The sequence below is a fragment of the Melozone crissalis genome, unplaced genomic scaffold (assembly GCF_028551555.1).
Source record: "Melozone crissalis strain CALT ecotype California unplaced genomic scaffold, PUWL_Pcris_2 ptg000006l_1, whole genome shotgun sequence".
In the NCBI taxonomy this organism is placed as follows: Eukaryota; Metazoa; Chordata; class Aves; order Passeriformes; family Passerellidae; genus Melozone; species Melozone crissalis.
Window position 1 is genome coordinate 50,968,648 of NW_026535784.1, and position 20,272 is coordinate 50,988,919.

At 40.2% G+C, this 20,272-nt stretch overlaps 1 protein-coding gene across 4 annotated transcripts in view; it reads left to right on the top strand.

The window, feature by feature from the left end:
- The window catches only part of MAPK10 (mitogen-activated protein kinase 10), a 140,282-nt gene that overhangs the window by 89,991 nt on the left and 30,019 nt on the right, over positions 1 to 20,272 (top strand). For all 4 annotated transcript variants that reach the window (XM_054296077.1, XM_054296079.1, XM_054296078.1 and 1 more), the window contains 5 exons: positions 3,022 to 3,151; positions 4,854 to 4,912; positions 5,867 to 6,005; positions 6,940 to 7,105; positions 10,253 to 10,324. In XM_054296077.1, the coding sequence (XP_054152052.1) occupies positions 3,022 to 3,151; positions 4,854 to 4,912; positions 5,867 to 6,005; positions 6,940 to 7,105; positions 10,253 to 10,324 (566 nt within the window). The remainder of the gene's footprint in view (positions 1 to 3,021; positions 3,152 to 4,853; positions 4,913 to 5,866; positions 6,006 to 6,939; positions 7,106 to 10,252; positions 10,325 to 20,272) is intronic.

The window sequence follows — 20,272 nt, forward strand, 5'->3', positions numbered from 1 at the left end:
GAGCAAAAGGTCTTATGATAGAGTTTCCAGAGAAACACTTTTAGATGCAAGTTCAGTCTCTTATTTGAGATTTAGAGTGACTTTCACACTCAGCCTTTTCACCAGAGTTCACAGACACTCATTACTCTCTCTCTTATTCCTGATCCCTGGAGCCAAGTTTTTATAGAGCCACTCTCCTGCCAGTGACTGAAGTTTGTCTGAGGGAGGCTTATCATCAGTACTAACCTTGCTGTTCCAAGGTAAGGATTTTGTGTAGCCAGCAGCAGAGAGAGGACCTACATCTGGTGGCTGTAGTTTCACTGTAGTGAAGTGCAGAGCTGGCTGGCTGTAAACCAAAGCTTCTTTCTGGTGAGCACAGAAAAAACCCATCAGGGCTGTGGGTTTACCCAGTGCAATGAATTTATGTAATGACTTCAAGTTGTTGGACACCTTCCATTTGATAGAAGTGCAGTCAGTATCCTTGTGTCTCAGAGTAAATATCCTCTACGAAGGATTAGGAACTTTAGTTCTTCCATGGTATGCAAAAAGGCAGGAATTGATCATAAAAGCCAACTTCTTAAGAAGACTTTGGTTTTCTCATTTTAGATTGATTGTTTTGTCTGTTGCTTTGACAGAGAGAGAAAATTCAGAAAAGCGAACAGAGATCAGAAGCTGAAGAAAATGTTTGCTCAAACTTTTGTTGTTTTCTATCTCCTAGTCAGTAATTTTATGATGTATCTAATGAGATTAAAATACAAAAAAAGATTATTAAAATGATTCACAGTACTCTTACACAGCTCAGATGAGTCTTACGTCGGCTTTTCATCCTAAAAGAAGATGGGTGATCAAGATGGATTAGCTGTGAGAGATTTGTCTGCTGAAGTGTATTTGCAGTATATGTCCATGAACAATAGGGACAGAATATGTAACTGTTAAAAGATCCTGTATATTTAAATCCTCGGGCTTTGCATTTGATTTGTTCAATGCTTTCATAATGGAACTAAAGGGTATTTTAGCTGTGGCCTTTATGATGCCCTGTTGTGGCTGAACTACCTCAGAATGAGAGACACGGTTATGACAGCAGGACAGGAGGTTTGCTTTCTGCTACATACTGTCAGGCTGTAAATCACATGCCATGCTCCTCCTAACACAAGGTTTAGTTGAGTGAAATTCTGTGGCTAGAGAGAAATCAAGTCAGGTTGGATCTCTGATAGCCTTGACACCTAAGCTGCTACTTGTGTGGTTTAACTGGTGAGTGCAGTATCTTTGTTTGTGCATGTGACTAGCTGGGTCATGGAAGTCACATGCCTTATTCATGAATAGGAGAATAAAGAATTGTTACCAACTGACAGAATGGATGATACTGGACACCTGGTCCAACCCAGCTCTTCAAAGCAGAGTCAACTAAAGTGGATTGCCCAGGACCACTGGAAGAGTCTGGCTCCATCTTCTTTACTCCTCCTGACAGATACTCAAGAAAATTGTTAAGATCCACCCTAAGCCTTCTCCAGGCTAAACAACTCCAGCTCACTGAGCTGCTCCCTGTATGACAGATGTTCCAGTCCCTAATAAACATCATGGCTCATCAGTGGAAGTGCTCCAGTCTTTATCTTTCTCATACTGGGAAGCCTGGAGTACCACCCAGAACTCCAGATGTGGCTGTGGAAAGATCACTTCCTTAAACCCACTCTCAAGAGACTTCCTAAATAAATCCTAAAAGCAATCTTTGCAAAACTTCTCATCACCTTTGTTCTAATTTGTGGGACGCATTTGGTGTGTTATTTATGCAGATGTAGTGAAAATTCAGTATTTCTGATTCTTCTCTTCTTGTGTGGTTTCCCAGACAAACATTCCCAACAGTTTCTTACCTATTTTGAACAGCTGTACATTTTTGTTGGCTTTGTGACAAAGCTTCTGATGCTTGCATGCTTCTGCTCAACTTGGTTAGTTAGCCTCTGTCAATGAGTGTCTGAAGTAAGCAAGGGTTAATGAAAAAAGTTTTGCAGGATTCTGAATATTTACTTCATGCTTAGAAAAGCAATTTTTAGAACAACGGGTGGTTTGGTTAATTTATCTCCCGGGAAATACACTGTTGCTTTTCATGGACTAGCAGAAAACTTGTGTCATGCAATTCCTCTTTCTTGGTAAAAGGAAAAATCAGGAAGAGGGTCTGAGGTTGCTGTCCATTTGGGAATGCTTCTAGAATGTAGTATGCTTTGTGGTATTTAGAAGTCAGAAATTATGTAGTCAGATTTGAAATATCCAAATTATGTAGTCAGATTTGGAATCACCAAAATAAGTGTTTCAAATACGTTAAGTAACAGTTATACAAGTAGCTGAAGGTTGTGAAAAACACATAAAAGTTTAAGGAGCACTTTAGGGCCCCAGCTTTAAAAGTTCACTTCTCGAACAATGTATTTCTTCATTTTCAAAAGTTTTAAGTGTGCATATGTTACAAATTTTTTGTTACCAGAAATCAGTAAAAATCCTTGTGAAATGGTTCTGTTTCTAGGTATGTTATTGGAATTGGATGATATGGTCTCAAAGAATGATTAAACAACTTGATTCCATTAGAAATATCATAAGGAAAACACAAAATTCATTTTGTATAAGTGGGTACTTGGTTGTTGAGCCACGTTGTGAAAGTGTTCTTAACTGCAACAGAAAAAAGCAAAACCCTTTTCTGCTGTGGCCATGCACAGAGAGTTGCTTTGTGAAACAACTTCCTTCTCAGCCAGTTTTTATTCAATTTTTATCTGAAGTTACTTAATTTTTTTCCCCCACCCCTTGAAAACAAGTGTTAATTTCCAGTGGAATTGGAGTTCAGAAGTAGTGGCATATGCTGCCTTCTGCTGATGTGGTGCTACATTTCCTATTGATCTCTTACTTTTTTCTTTACTAGAAGCTCTCTTCTCTTTTGTCCCAGTATTTTTCTCAGTGGAAAAACAAAAGGAAAAGGTGGACCTGAGGTTCAGGAATTTGCCATGAGAAGTGCTGGATACCCCCTAAGATGCATAACACCTGTGTTTGTCATCACTACAGTGCTGCATATGATGCCGTCCTTGACAGAAACGTGGCCATTAAGAAGCTCAGCAGACCATTTCAGAACCAAACTCATGCCAAGAGAGCTTACAGGGAGCTGGTCCTCATGAAGTGTGTGAATCATAAAAATGTAAGTGTTCAGCAGGAGAAATGGTATGTGCATTGCTGTGTTAGAAGGGAAGTTGTTTTGGTGGGTTCCTTTTTTAAATGGAAGAAATTAAAGTAAATTATGCTCAAGGGCTACACACTGTCTGGTACTACATGCCCACAGGAGAGACTGAGGGTACTCCATGTACTTATTTAAAGGCTCTACCAAACTGGGATTGTTCTAGACTTTCCTGCTTCTTGCACCATCTATTCTATATCATTTAGTATCCATAATGAATGAAAATATTCCAGGAGTGTTATTCCAGGGCTGTATGGTAATTTTAACCATTATCTGTTAGAACTATCTGCCTGACACTGTATCAACTTGCTTTTTTGTAGTGAAATTTGTAGGATTGCCACACTGCATTGTAAAGGGATGTTCCAGGGATTTCATCTTCCTCCACCTCCTGGATTTCCTGCTGCCATATCTATGTGCCCTTTCCTTTTCATTAGGAGAGAATTTTTCAGTTTGCAGTGTTTACTTGTCCCTCAGATTTTGCAGTGACTCTTTCTCCTTAAGCAAAGCATAAATGAACTTAAGACAGTGCGATGCAAGGGGAGATTTTACACTTGTTCCCAATCACATGTTCACATGGAAAGAGGAAGGACTGACTCTAAAATGGCAAATTGCAGGACTTTGACACTACAGTGCCTCTGCCTCACTTCTGGGCAGTGATTTATCCTTACATTCCCACTGTGTTGATCGGGACTGTTCTTGTCTCTTCCCTGTTGACTTGATGGAAGCTACCCTCAACCAGCCCAATGCATGAGGATTTGAAAATGCAGGGATGAGCAGAAGTTTTTTAATGGTCTGGAAAGAGCAGAGGGGCAGCAGGAGTGTCACCACTTTTAAGTAAAGAAAAAGAATGTTGAACAATTTCTGCTAGAAAACCTAAAGAGGTGATGATGGAGGTGGGAAGGGAGACATTAAGATGTTGCCTTCATGGCAGCAGTGCTGGTGTCCTCTACCTCTGTTACCTGCACAGAGGGAAAACAGGGGAAATCCAGATCTGTGGGGTCATGATGTTTCCTCTCCTCTTTTTCACACATTCTTACCAGTGTCTTTCAGCAGCCCAGCCTGTTTAAAATAAACCAAACAAAAATGCTAACCAAGCAAGAGAAAGGAGAAAAGGAGTTGAAGTATGCAAAATGTCTTTGCTCAGGGGGGTCTCTGTTTCCAAGTGCTTCTACTGAAAAGTTGTACCTCTCATGAGGGAATTTGTATCAGCCAGTGTGTGCATGTGTGTGCCCTCAAAGGAAGTGAGGCCATGTCAGAGAGAAGGAAGGAATACTGTTTGATGAGATGGTCCTTGGTTATTTCTGCCCTCAAATTAGCCTTCCTCATAAATAAGGACAAAGCACAAAGACTGCTATGGTAGATTGAACTGAAGTTGATCCTTGAACGTGCAACTTCAAAATTGAGAGGAGTGTCTCACCCTTAGCACTTTGTTTTGTCACTGGTTATCCTTCTTTCAGATGATTTCAAGTGCACCTAAAAGAAATCTGAGAGATCTGTGGTATTTTATTTTGAATGCTGCTGATTTTTTTACTCATCCATAAAGTGAGAAGTGTAAATACAAACAGAGCAGTGAAAAAACAGTTTATTCTTTAACACACTTCAAAATGCATTCAACTGATTATGTATATAATTTATTTTTGCTCTTTTGTCTTACTTTGCTTTTCAGATTATAAGTTTATTAAATGTCTTCACACCACAGAAATCTCTGGAGGAGTTCCAGGATGTGTAAGTAACGGGAGCAGTAATTAAACTAAAGCTTTAGGGACGTGTGGGGCATTATGGTGTACCTTTACCTCAGCAAAATACAAACGTTGTAGCCCCCTCTAAAAAAGATAGTGTGAGTCTAGTGGGTAGAAAAATATTCTGAATTCCCATATTGGGAGCTCTTTTGATAATTTAAGGTGAAAACCACCAGTTTCATATTTGTTGTTGTGTAATGTTATTTGCCTGGGGAAATAGGGGTTGGTGTAGAAGAAAATCAACACCTCTGTTGGAACCTTGCCCTGCTGGATAACCACTTTATGCCCAGTATGAGCCTGCTGAGAATGAAATTTTAAGTATTCTCTGTTTTATATTGTTGCTCTCCTTTTATCTTCCTGTCTTTCCCATGTTCTGTGTACATTGCATGGAAATATGTTCCTATTCTATAGTGTGATGCCAGGAGTAACCGATTAATTGTAAAAGAGAATTTTGTGAAGTCATGCAAGCTGAGGAGGATTTTTGAAGGCATTCTGCATGGGGATGCATATTTTACCCTCTCAGACACCTCTGTTTCTCTCAGATTACTATGTGTACTGTGGTAGCCATCCTTGCTGTGATCAAAGGCTGAGCAGTTACATCATCTGGTGCTTGTGGGTCTTTTGGGTTCAGTGCCTTTCTGTGTGGTGCTGCCTGATTGCCCACGTAGGGTATAGTCTCTGTCATGGGGAATGCACCAAGAAAGGGCAAATAATCCACCAGTTTCCCTGGTATACTGGAAGAGTGGTGTCTCAGCAGTGAGATACAAACACCACCGTGGTGCTGTGGTTAGTGGGCCCAGTCTCCAGCTGGGTTATTTCCAGTCATCAGAAATAAAGTGAGTTTTAAAGCAAGAAAAGGCATTGTTTCTTATTTGAGATGATGCTGTGATTTGCCTTCAACACAAAAAAAATAACCCTGTGGTTTTGCCTTTCCATTCAGCTACCTGGTAATGGAATTAATGGATGCCAACCTATGCCAGGTCATTCAGATGGAGCTGGACCATGAGCGAATGTCTTACCTTCTGTACCAAATGCTCTGTGGAATCAAGCATCTTCACTCTGCAGGGATTATTCACAGGGTAAGGGGCCTTTGGCTTAAAACTTAAGGCAGCATATGAAATGATCATGAAGACTTTAAATGCCATTTGTCTCTCTTGTGTACTAGGGATCAAAGCCCTGTGTCCCAGTGCAATGAATAAAAGACATAAAAGCCACAGTCAGAGGTCAGGGGATATGGAATTGGCATTTGCCATCATTTTCATGTGCTGAAGCAGATGAAAAGACTGCTGAGTCTATATTAAATGCATCCTCTCATTTTACATTTTACACATCAGTGCTGTGCCTGGTGAGGATGTGGTACCTGACTGTGAATGTGTGACAGTCGAGAGCAGGGGGGATCAGGTCATGTCACTGTGAGCAGGAGGGAATTCTCAATGGATTGAAAAGACTGGCTTAACTTCTTTATTGAAAAGGGCTTTCACTAATTTGGGATTTCCACATTAAAAAAAAAGTTTCCCTAAAGAAAAGAAAGGCTGATAAAGTGGATTGCAAAGTGGAAGTTCTTCCACAAAGTTCTCCTTTCTTGACATATCATGTGTTTGGCAGAGTGTTGTAGATTTGGCTGCCAGATAGTCATCCAGCAAAGGATGAGGTGAATTATTATAAACGAGGCATTAAGGTATCTCTCCAGGTGCAGTAGAAATGTCTCTATCAGGTTCACAGTGTTAAGAGAAAATAATCTAATCAAAACAGCGCTTGGATACTAATCCTAGTAAATGTAATTAATTTAATGCCAGTAGGCTCCTGTTATCCAGGTAAAGGCCAGTATGTCGAGGTAGAACAACTTCCAGAACAGTTTGCTACAGAAACAACAATTACAAGTATTTCTGATAGCAACTGGGTCGGAAGAGGGAAAGTGTATTTGAAGGGTGACCTAAAGTATCTGTTGGAATCATAGCCGTGCCTGGCTTTATAAAGGACAGTCACATGGGTTTTTTTCACTGTCTTTTGCAGGATTTAAAACCAAGTAACATTGTAGTAAAATCTGACTGCACGTTGAAGATTCTGGATTTTGGACTGGCCAGGACTGCAGGCACTAGCTTCATGATGACCCCCTATGTGGTGACACGTTACTACAGAGCGCCAGAGGTCATCCTGGGAATGGGCTACAAGGAGAACGGTAGGGCTGCAGTGCCACTGCACCAGGGCCCCTCAGGGGCAAGCTCTGCTTCACCACTGTGAGGGAGACCCAAAGGAGGGACAGGAAATGTAGTGGGAAATGGTGGGGAATACACCTGGAGTTAGAGCAGTTCCTCACTGCTGCGAACTGCAGCTGCAGAATGCATTTGGGATGCACTGCTGGTGAATTTATCACTGTGGGATGGCAGAGTAACAGAGAACTTATTCTTAGTTATGTTTGAAGTTACAACTACAGTCAACTCATTTTGACCAGAGCTTTCATCTTTGCCTTTTGTGGCCGTGAAATAATGTGGGAACCACTGGAATTGCTGAACAAGTCATGTGTTCTAAATTTGAGTCTGGATCTCTGAATTGTTTGAAGAAACAAGAAGTACAAGCTGAAATAGAAAATCCTAGCCCTTCCAGCATTTCTCTAAATCCAGAGCTCGATCTGAATTTCAGGAATTAATTCCTTCTTCATGATAAATTTAACAAAGTCCCAGGTTTTGCGGACAGGTTTCATCTTGTCAAGATCTAGGTATAAATTTTGCACTTTGAGTTTGTTTTTTTTAAATGACAAGTAGAATTGCAGAGAAGGGGAAAAAGCTGAAACTAAAAAAAATATTAAACAAAACATATAATTTGTATGTAATCTCCCTAGAAGTAAATAGGATATTCCTCTGAATAGTCTGAGAGAGATCTTGGTCCTTGGAAATATTGTGAAAAGCAGGTGGGGGTGCTTGCTATAGAGAAGTGGACAAGGAAAAACTCAAATTTTGCAGAAGATGAAGGGACAACTTTTTAAGTTGTTCTCATTTTGTAACAAAACTGAGAATTGCATTTGAGTGCCAGGTAGACCAGGCAGGAAATGAGGGAATAGCTGTGGCTCAGATTTTGCTGTCAAAGGTATAATTTGTCTGTTTGAGGAGACTTTTTGATGGCAAATACAGCAAATGTGACAAGACCAGGAATTTATTAAAAGTGCCCTACTTAATTTGTGTTGAGGAGGTTAGATAACCTGCAGGAGAACTTTTACTAACAGCCACTTTACAGCATCCTGTAAAGGGCAGTGAAACTGATTTTGGGAGCCAATTTCATGACTTCAGCACTACTGAAAACATAATCACACAACCTCTTCCAAAATTAGCAAGTCCCTGTATGGATTATTTGTAATGTTTATGAGTTTCAAGTATAAATTTTAATACAAAAGTCTAAAAGTAGAGAAATAATAATAACTATTATTATTATTATTATTATTATTATTATGCAGACTCTTAGCTTAGAGAATAATTTCTGAAAGTAAAGGAATTATATTCTTTAAAGTATTTTGTTTGAAATTTTTGCTAAGTGCCATTAGAAATTTGAGCTAGCACTCTTTAGGCAGTTCTTTAGTCAGTATCCAGAGATCTTCTGTTGTCAAATGAATTCTTTTGTTGTTCTTTTCCCCCTCCAGACATTTAGTAGATGATTAGGATTATTGTTGCTGTTATTGTCCATGAAAGGACAGAGAGAGCATTTGCTTTTCACGTGATTAAAACTGCACCAAGAAGAAGTTAGACACACTTTTGTGACACAGCTGGGAAAGTTCTAATGTTTGCCACATCCAAGGGCCCTGATTGAATGCCCATTGAGGTTAACACAGAGACTTCCTTTGACTTCCCTGGGCAATGAATCTGGCTTAAGATGAATGATCTTGTCTTACTTGGACAAAGCTAAAATAAAGAGAGGAAGAAAACAAAATGTTTGAAAATGAAGCTCATCTGTCAGAGGAGCCGCTCTGCTTGGGGGCTCTGACCCAGCTCCCAAGGAAGTCAACAGAAAGGGATGATCTTTGCTTCCCTGCTCTGGCCTATGCTGCCACATTACTGAAGCTCCCCAACTTTTTCCCCTCTGACTATGTACACTGCCTGTATAAGGACTGTTCACTGCTTTCATTTTCTTTCTGCACTTGGTTGGCTAAAGATGCATAATTATCACCAGTTTGCTGCACTTCTATGGAAGGCCCTAAAACTGTCTGTCACTAGGAAGAAAACTCTGCCTCTGGCATGCTTCTGCTGTCCCATGCCCCTGATACCTGTACCCTCCTTTTCCCAAATGGAACATTTCACCTTTATTTTGTTTCACCAAGAAATGAGTTGTTTGTTTGTTTCTTTGGTTTGTTTTGGATTGCTTTTGAAGGTTAAGAAAGGGGAAGAAAAAGAGGAGAAAATTGGTTGTGTAGGTCAAACATAACCAGAAAATGAGGATTTCAGGCTCAGAAACAGCATAGTCTTTTAAAGCATTTCAAAGCAGTTTTTACCTTTTCACATGGAAGACAGGTTTTGTTTGTTTTATTTTTTTTTCTGTGAATACTGTGTCACTATCTATCCAGCACTTTTGCTTTAAAGACTTAAAGGGCAAAAAACCCCTATCCAAGTCAAGCATATAAAGTAACTGTATATTTAATCTAAAAGCTGAAGGCGGGATTAGGAATGCTCTTAGTCTTGTTGATATTTGTCCTTTGGAGCTTTTGTTACAGCTTTTATTTTGAATGCCTACACAGTACAAAACAGAGTCCACTCAGGTCATGCTCCGTGATAGGCACCTATTGATGGGATATAGGTATAGATCCTGAAAGAGGAGTTTCAAATAACCTTTAAGGGTGGTATTTTTCCACATGGCCTTTACCTGTGTGAGCAGTTCCATTTGGAACCTCTTGTCAGCTGCTGCAGAGAGACTCTGTGCTGAAGAACAAAGCCTAGGAGCTCTGCAAGTGGGATTTATTCAATTATTGTTATCTGGTTGTTTTGGTTTTTTCCTTAAAAAAAAAAAGGAGTGGTTTTTAGCCATAAATTAATTCATAAATACCATGGCTCTGTGCAGTTGTTACTTGATCTTTACTTGCTAGCTCTGGACCTTCACCCAAAATGTTGTTTTTAAACTTTTTCCATTGTTGTTACTAACTGCTGTTGAGCTGACTGACACAGCTTTTGTTTGTTTAGTTACTTATTTTAGCATTTGGTAAGACATGAAAAAGAAACCCAACAAAACCACAAAACAAACTGTACTGTGCTGATCAACCTTTTTCCCCTCTTTTAGGAGTGAAATGTTGTAGTTAACTTTGCTTTTTTTTCCCTCCTTCTTCACTTCCCTGTCTCTGCTGTTCTAGTGGATATATGGTCTGTGGGATGCATTATGGGAGAAATGGTTCGCCACAAAATCCTCTTTCCAGGAAGGGACTGTATCCTTGTGCCATTTGCTGCAGCCTCACCTATTATTTGTTCCTCTCCTCCACCCCATCCCTCTTACCATAAAATGACTATACCAGGATTGTAAAGATAGAAGCAGAAAGTTGAATCTCAGAGGTATGGCTAAATAAAAATAGCACACTACTGATATGCACAAAATTGCAACTGAAAAACAGATGCACAGAATTATTTCAGTCAATTAAATTACTCTAAAATCTGTAATCAATCCATTTTATATACTATTTATGTCATGTCAATAAGCAATACAGAAAACAAACATTATGATGGCAAATTGGACAGCTTTATTTACTATTCTTAAAAGGAAAAATAAGAAAAAAAAGAAAAAAGTCCTAATTTGGCCCATCTCATTCCTGTAAATCTGTTTTTCTGCTTTTATGTTTTGGAAATACTGACTTCATAACATTTGTGGTGACATCATAATCTTTTGCTTGCTAATGCATCATGGTTTTGGATTCATCTCAATGCTGTATGGGCTCAGTGTTGAGTCAATACAACATTTTTACTTCTATTTAAAACAAAATGAAGAATTTGACTCACCCAGTTTAAGGCAACTGTTTTTCTGCTGTGGTGTCCAAATTGGCCTGAAATCAGATTCTCTTGATTTAAAAATGAACTTCCCTTTACTTGCATGAGGTCTGTGTTGTCAACTAAACTTTATTTCCCTCCTATCTTGTTCTTCTTGTCTTGGGTGATATTATTTTTACCCCTTCCAAGGTGGTGAAAGCAATATTAGAAAATGAAAACAAAGGAGGAGGTGTGTACTCAGCCTCCTGTTCATCACAGGCTAAACCTGCCCGTGCTGGCTTGGAAATGTAAGTAAGTGTGTTTTGCCCATCAGAATAAAATGAGGCAACATAACATCTCTTCACTTTTGGAAACAAAAAGGCATCTTATTTTCAGCTAGTTGGCAGAAAGGCACCATGAAAACCTGGCATCAGCAGCCACTGGCAGTTGGTGTGAAGAAAACCCAGCTTTCACAGACATGGAGCCATGGAAGCAATTATTTTTTTGCTGACTTTTGAGTAATTCCTGTCATGTTTGTCAAAGCTGGGTGCTGCCTGTCCTGTTTTCCCAGCTCTGTCAGCTTCCTCTGAAAGCTGAGCTGTGCTTGGTGGCCCAGTGAAGACGCAGTTCTGCTTCACTGACAGGGAGATGGAGGGACAGCAGGGACCTCCTGCTTGCTCAGGGGGTGACAGCAGCACTTTACTGCTCCCAGTCTTAGAGGAAGAGGGGCTGGAAAGTTATTGGATGCAAAACAAGGCAGAGAGGCTGAAATGGTGATTTTCTTTATCAGTAGGTAGCTTTGAGATGCTTAAAGGTGCTGAGCTGTCCCTGGAGCATGAGGAGCAGGCTGCACACCCAGCTCCAGCTGTAACCTCAAAGTGCAGAGCAGCTCCCACCACCCCCAAGATCTGTAATTCAGTGTGATGTTGTGCTGTGTTTCAGTGGTAACACCACCTCAGAAACAGCATCATAATGCTGCCTCCAAACAGTGCACTCTTCTCCTCTTAAAAACAAAGAAACAAAAGAAAAAAACAATAAAAATCAAAGAAAAACTAAACTATTTATAATACACTTGAGGTTCAGCTGTAAATACTGAAGATATTTCCATTTAATCTTTTCTGAGTGAAGTCTGAGATGTTAGTTGATAAGCAGCTGGAATTCATACAAAGAATGGTTTCAGGATAAAAGCATGGTTTATGGGTTGCTCTCCTTTTTCAACAACAAATTAGGAGATATGTTCTTTTGCCCCTGTCTAGAAAAAATGTTAATGCTATATAAATCAAACAATGTAGCTTTTAAAAAATCATTCAAACATGAGAATGACTTTGTTTCTGTCTGGCTGTGGAAACAGTCTCTTATGACAGCGTTGTATTCAGGGATAACAGTAAAATAATCTTAAAATTTCTTTTAACATTTCAGCACCAGTTGAAAATAACAACTGAATTTCTGAAAAAATGCAGCAAACATTGTGTAAATTGTGAGATAGTCCTACTTTTTAAATCATTGGAAATCCTGTATCCTGAAATAGAATTTGGGCCAGGTCACAATTACTACCATGCTTTAAAGGTGGGTTTATTCAGGTGAGCGGGAAGTTTAAAAAAAAAAAGGAAGAAAAAAACAATTTGTACATTCATTTCCAAGTCAGTACTCATTTGTTAACCAGTTTGATCCCATGAATGAGTTGTCAGTGTTGGAAGGACTGGTTTGTGTATGGATCCATATGATTTCCCACCCCTCCATGGCTGTTGATGAGCAGATCTAGCTTCCCTCCCTCCCTCCCAGGTGCAGGAAGAGCTGGAGAAGCATTTGTGCAGCTGCAGGTAAACTTCACAGAAGCACACTACATACTTCCCTTGGGCTACCTAAGGCTTTCCAGCAGAGAGTTTTCTAGCTGGAAGAGGCAAGTCTGTATTGAAATCAAAAATATCAGTTCTTTTTAATCATTCAGAAGACAGTCTCCTGTGTGCACTTGCTATCAATATGAGCTTACTCATTTCTAGTCTGGAGTAGGAACATTTGTGTATGGCACAGTATACATCTAAGAAAAAAAATCACACCTGCTGCCATGTTTCATGGAAAGAAAATATTTTAAAATTTAATCTCACCTAAATCATCCCACTGAGTTACCACTGCACTCAGGTGCTGCTGACTTGAAATGAAATTTAATTTTTAAAGTCTTTGTGCACATTAGAACATGCAGGGGATTAATTTCAGAACTCTCATCTACATAAACAAGAAACTCTCTCTTAAGATGCTTTGAGAAAGCTCTGGAATCTGGGTGGACTGCAGCTGGTTTTCAGACAAGTAAGAACAGCCTCCAGTGTCCTGGAGAGCATTGGGCAGAAATTGCCTGGCAGGGACCCTCATTCCTTGTTATTCAGCTAGGGCAGACATTTCAAAATACTGTCAGGGAAACTTCCTTGTCAGAAATCAGAACCTCTCAAGAAGAAATCCACCTTTCAATCCATTTCCAGATGGATTTTCAGACCAAAATATTCCTGGCAAGTTCCAGTAAGCTTTTGTAGTCCACTTCTGAGTTTCTTGTTCAGTGTTTCTTTGATGCTTATTCCATTTTTGTTAAATTGGAAAGAATGTGAGCAGCTAAAAAGTGCCTGAATTCTTGGATGCTGTTGGAAATATGTTAAAAAACCCAGGGTTTCCCAAAAGCTGGTTCAGCTCTAGGTAATAACATCTTCAAAATCTCATAAGATTTCAATTTAAAGATTGGAAATGTATTTCTGGTTTTTTATTTGAAGATAAGGGAAAACTTAAAATGAATGCTTTCAGGTGAGACAGTTTTATTAAGATCTGAGCTGCCAGGTTCCACAGTGATGTCCTACAGGCACACATGACTTAGTGGGGAAAATAAAGTGATCAGAGCATTTATTTTCAGTACTGAAAAGAGGGCATTTAGAGGATGGTACTATAGCAATTTCACTTGTGAGTCCTTCAGCAGATCAAGGGAAAACAGTGATTTAGCCATAGAAATATATTTTGATAATAGCCAAGTGTCCTGAATTTGGCTAGGCCTGCATTTCCGCTGTAAATATGAAGAACAGATTTCCTACTTCAAGTAGCTTAGAGTCTTACTCAAAAGAGAAAATACCATTAAAGTAGGAAGAAAGAAAAATTCCAACTTTCTTCTATGTAATTATGAACATCCAAGAGGAATTGTGAAGAGAAGTCAGCATTAACAGAGAGCTAATGTTTTCTGTAGCCAGATTTTCAGAATTTCCCTTGCCCACCAGCTGTCTTTGAGAGTGGTGGGATTAAGAAATGCTCTCTGACATCTGACAGAAAGTGTTCTATTGCTTTAGAAAAAGAGCTTTCATCAACAAAGTATTTTAGGAAAAGGTGCTGTCTTTCCACCACTCAAAATCAGAATTTATCTTGGTGTTTGATCTGCATTGATTAATAGGTGTAATTTTAGTGTTTTGAGGGCATTTTTGGGTGTTTCTTAAACTACAGTACAATAAAAACTTCTGCATTTTTGTTAAGCGCAGTCTGTTGTTTTACTTGTTCCGGGTGGTATTTTCTTAAGGCTTGTTTTGTCTTAAAATCAAAACCAGCAACTAGCATCAGGATTATTTAAAAGACACTGTTAAGAGTGACTGGCCTGGCTTTCCAGGTGGGATCAGCTGGTTCATGTTAGCCCGCTGCTTTAGTGTGTGCTGGCTATAATGGCATTGATAGCTAAGTTTGGATCTTGTTGATCTTGATTATTCTTCCCTGGGTATTTGGTTTTGGACTCAGGATTTGTCTTAGAGTTTGCTCATATAAGGTGGAGCCTGTTTCAAAGAGGTCTCAGGGCAGATGTGAGGATGATTTGGCTGTTGCCATTTTTCTCATTTTTTTAAAAATTCAGATATGCATACTCCAAGAGATTAGAGCGTAATTTACACTTAGCATGAAAGCCCCATGCTGTCTGTCATCTGAGTGGCTCTTGGACTGGATCCCAGGTGCCACAGTGAAGATGATCCACTGCTTGTTTCCCATCACTCACCTTAAAGGTTTTCAGGATGTACTGCTGCCTTGTATGAATTTCAACCAAGGCAAGTTTTAATTGAGTTTTCTGGCACCTGTGAGAATTGGATGGTCTCAAGTGTTTGGGGTTTTATTTCTGCGGCATTAGTCAGTTTTTTCTTGATGGCAGCTGTGCTAAATTGAGCTGAGGCAGACTGGAACAGTTGAGCAGAGAATTTAGAACATGTGGACAAAACAGTACTGAAGTGCCTTTTGTCAAGAGCATGCAGGTATTTGGACAGGATCAAAATAAAGAACTGGAACACCTTCAAAATCACAGGAAGCTGAGTTAGGGGAGGTTTAGGTTGGATATCAGGAAAAGGTTTTCACCTAGAGGATGACTGGGCACTGGCACAGGGCAGTGGTCACAGCACCAACCCAACAGAGATGAAGGAGTGTTTGGACAAAGCTCTCAGGCACAGGGGGTGACTCTGGGTTGTGCTGAGCAGGGCCAGGAGTTGGACTGGATGATCCTGATGGGTCCCTTCCAGCTCAGCATATTCTGTGATTCCTGTTCCAGATATGAAAACTTACAAATGATCTGCTAATCTGTGTTGTAGCAAGAGAGACTACCTGTGGGTTTCCTGCTGGAAGAGGTAACGCAAGAGTACTTGAATAGTCTTTGAGACCTGAGAAGAGATACTTCGAAATCAAAATGTAAAAGAAACTAAAAGAGGACCTGAAGCTAGGAAATGCAGGATCTACAAAACATGTTTTCAATGCTATGGTCTGTTAGACACAAGGCAGTGTGTTTCACATTCCTTGGCAAGATTGTCTGTAGGTCTCTTACTGTGATGGCTTTTTTTATACAGATATATACAAAAGAAAATGGGAGAAAGGGAAGGGTGTGAGTCATCCCTTGTGCCTCCACTCATTTTTGAGCTTTCTGCTCAGGATTCCCATGGCTTTTTCAGTCATTTTTTAACAGGCATTTTTTAGCACTTGTTTGGCACTGCAGCCTAAATGGCAGGAACCTTCTCCAGTGCAGGCTTCCCACTGGGTCACAGAGAGTTTTAAAAAAGACAGAAATTCATAGCTTGGTTTGAAGCCTCACCCTTGTAAAATGGCGGCAATTCCCTTTTGGTTCCATATAGCATCTGTCAGAAGAGCACCTGTATTCCATGGTGTTTGGCAAGAAGAAAATTAGAAGTCACTAAGGCAATTATTAAAACACTTAGGATTCTTATTGCTGTTATTGAGAAATATTAAGGTTTTCATAACATCATGTGGAAAGTGGTGTTTCAAATTAGAAAGGAAAAATTTTCTCAGGAAGTCCTAATGGATGAGCTGATACTGTGCTGAGAGAGCCCTTGTTAAAACATGTTGGAATTCAAGCATATAACAAATACAAGCACAAAGGGGAGGGTTTTGGTATCTCAGCAAGTTCTCAGCAAGGAGATTGGAATGTCAGAAAACTGGGAGTTTGCCATGATTTAGCCTGAATTGATAAGGGTTTGGTGGTTTGGGGAGGGTTTTCATCCTTTTCAAGAGTTTGAGCCATTTCCACAATGATCGTTGGGAGTGCCACACATCCCAGACTTTCCTTGGCATTGGCAGTTCTGGAGCCTTTATAGCTGTGGTATCTGAAGCATGTGAAAAAAAAGCATCTTTGCCCAAGTATTACTGAAAACTACCCTGTATTTTTATAAATCATGCCCTTTTTTTATTGCATAGAAATAACAGAAAAAACTTTTAAAAAAAGGTACAGCATCCAATACAGGCTTATTGTTATTTTTCATGCTGAAAATTCAAGTAAGCGCCTAGAAATGGTTCTTCAGAGCAGACATCAGTATAGATCTGCAGGGATACTCAAAGCAGAGATGGAGGTAAAGAAAGGTCCTGCCCAGCAAAGGTGTCTGTCCATTTTAGGAGAATTTGGAGAGAGAAGCTCGCTGTTATCACAGGCATATTCAGCTGCCTTGACATTTTACTGGAGTTTGTACCTTAGCCATTGGCAAGCAGTGTTGTGGGCTAAATATTTTGGCCTACAGTTGCACAAGTAAAATCAAGTGTCATTATTTGCTTCATTAATATGTTTATCATTATCTTCTTCAGTTAGTTGTGAGGAGGTGAACATCTCTTTTCAGCTGGCAGAGGGGACATTTCAGCATCACTGAAACAGGAGCTGTTACAAATGTGAATGTTTGGTATTCTCACCAGTGCTCTGGGAACCAAGTGTGAACCAGCCCATGAGGCTGGAAAAGATAGCAAAGCTCATTCAGGTGTGCATGCATCTCTGGTCTCTGGAGTGTCCTGTGGCATGCATTTAATGAATTTCATTTTGAATGTCACAATTTTCATTGGATGACAGTCAGATCTTACTGAGTGCAAGACTGAAAAGCCACCTCAGTGGGAGTTTGGGCAAGGGCGGTTACAGATTCTCCCAATGGACTCCCTCTCCCTGTTTTGTGAACTCCCAGAGAACCTGCAGTTTTGCAGGAGGAGAATGTAGATTTATCAGGGAGGTTTCTATGAAAGGTTGACTTCGGTCCTCTCCATATAGAAACATCTTTGGGTAGTGCTACAATTCCTGACCCTTCTGCATCTCTGCCGGAGGGAATCTAAAGTCTAGAAGGATGAGCAAGCACTCATTTGGATCAGGAAGTACCTGTTTGGTAGGGAATCAGAGCCAGGAGGTGGCCCAGAGAAGATTTTCTGTATGGTTAAAATATTTTTTCCCTTGTCCAGGAAGCCGTGTGCATTTTTCTGGTGAGCGCTTGTTCTGGTGAGCTGGCTGTGCCAGGGTGGCATTTGGTGTCCTTGGCAAGTTTACTCATATTGTGAAGTGTGTGTACACATTTAAGAATGTGTTCCAGAGTGTGCAATAATCTGGTTTGTAGAGCTTCTAAACACATTAAAAATCCCCTTCTCCTGGTAATCCAGGATCTGGACATTCCAGTGGTGAGTGGGCTTCCCATCAAGGGCTACCCAAATCCCAACAGTTCCACTTGAGAGAGTCTTGAACAGCTGGAGGTTAAATTCCTTAACACTGTTTCACATGATCTTAAAGACATCAAGGTAAATAGTTGCTAAACTGAAGCTTTACCTTGAATCATGAAGAGGTCTGTCACTAGAAGTTAGCCTGCCCTTGATTAAAGCTTAGGGATGTTCCATGTGTTAATGCAGCATTGCCAGCATTTGTGATTACTCACATCTGAGCAAAAAAACTTTTACCGGGTGTAGATTTTCAGTGCTTTGGAGCTGAATGCAGGTGTTTAGAGATTGTGGTGTGCTTGGTTTTTTTCTGATGCTTGTATGAGTGAAATTACTTGGACTGCAACATCTGGTTTGATGTTGGACTAAATGAAGCAGAGGATCAAGGCATAGATCTCAGTTCTGCAGTCCTTTCTGGAGCTTTGCACAAGTCTCAGTGCCCTGACTGGGTCTTCTGACAGCTGCTGCTGTATGTGCTAAAATTCTTAACCTCCAAATAACTACTTCTAACATGCAGCCAGATCCTGGTTCCCCTTTGATTTATTTCTAATTGCCTCAGGAGGTGAAAAGCAGGCAACAGTCAAGAAGGACGTTGGTTATATTTAGGTGTTTATCTTCACTCCTTCTGGTTTGGAAATTTTCAAAGAGCTTCCTTCCCAAAACCTCAGGCACAGAGGGGAATAATCATCTCTGATTTTACATGGTTTGCAGTTTAGTAAGGCACTAGTTCCAACTTGTGTGTGTGCCCTCTGGAGCATAGCAGAGAGCAGTGATGTCAGGAGGCAGCCTCTGAAAAGAAAAAGGAATTAATAACAGACGAACAAACAACTGCTTGCTCTATCTTTTCCTGATATTTTGCATGCCATTTAGCTTGTGATGAAAGCAGCAATAATTTGCATCTCTAGGTCTGCTTATTGCTTCCAAACAAGTAGCCTTTTCTTTAGTTCTTTTTTTTGTTTATTGATTTATTTATTGTGTAGTGTTGAAGCTTTTCATATGCTAAATAGAGCAACAAGGGAACCTTAGACCCGGGCATGTTAAGATTTCCACAAATAGGGCATTTGCCTTCAAAGTCAAATGCACTTTAAACTGTTGCTGAATATGAAATTGTACGAGTTAATTTAACCAAGCAGCATGATGCTTTCATATTTTTTCCCCAGTTCCTGGCCCTGAGACACCAGTCTGTCCCTGTGCTTGCTTTCATGCCCTATGACTTATCATAGAGCAAGGACAGCAGAGGTAATGTGGTTACATGGAGTCAGTATGGGGGAAAATGCCACCTTAATCCTGTGCTGGATATAAGGAGTCTGAGTTTCAACTTGTGGTCCAGTGTAAATTGTGGTGAGCTTTGCTTGACCCAGCTGAACTGCTCTTCCCTGTAGGAGGTAAATAGGCCCCCAATTTTCTCTGAATTTCGCTGCAGAAGGTGCAGCTTAGCACCTCTGTGTCTCAACTGGCCTGTTTAGAAATCACCATTTCCTATCATGGCAAATAGAAATCTTATGAGATTCTCAAGATCCCTGTGATGGACTGCTGGCTTCACTGAGATTGGCTGGAAGTGAGCCAACAGGCCCTAAAGCAAGCATTGTTGGAGTTGAATGATCTCAAAAATTCTATTCATAACCCTGAATCAGCAGTGGATATGTCTTCACGAGGACCCAAGTTCCTTTTGTGGCTTCTGGCAGTTCAGCTTGTGAAAATATGCATGGATCTCTGGTAGCTGGAATGATAAAGGAATAGCAATTTGCATATCCTTATTGAATACAGAGACCAGCATTCATTTGCAAGACAAAGCATCATAAACCTAGGTAATGAATACAAATGAAAACTTGAAAAAGACAAAATTAATTGGTAAATTTTAATTACAAAGTTTTATTATGACACAGTAGCCAGCCGCAGGTCTCAGTTGGGTTTCTGTATTTAATGACACTGTCTTTCATCCTCACTGGGGTAAAGGAAACTGTTGGAGTTGATTTTTCTCAGACCTGCTCTGTTGTCATGAAACGTGTGTGCTCAGGCAGAAAAGCAGCTGCTGAGAGCAAGAGGCAGTTCTGTGTCTGCTATAGCATGATTGGATAAGTCTTCTCATTTGTTTGTTGTTCTGTTCCTGTTTTCTTGTTTACCTTCATTTCATTTTTGTTTTCAGTTGACATGTGGTCAGTAGGGTGCATCATGGGAGAAATGATTAAAGGTGCTGTGTTGTTTCCTGGCACTGATCGTATCCTTCCTAGCAGCCACTCAGCCCCCGTAGGTACTTCCAACCCTTCCCTTCCAGCGCCTTCCCACTAGACTAGTGCTGACACACCTCTGTTCTGTACCTAAAGAGCTGGCTTAAGTCCCACTGCAAAATCCCTGCAAGCCAAAATGTCACCAAACCATCACTGCCTCTCAGCAAAGGCCTTAGGTGAAAGCCACAGTAAATACAGCATGAGGAGATGGGAAACAGCATCCCACACAGC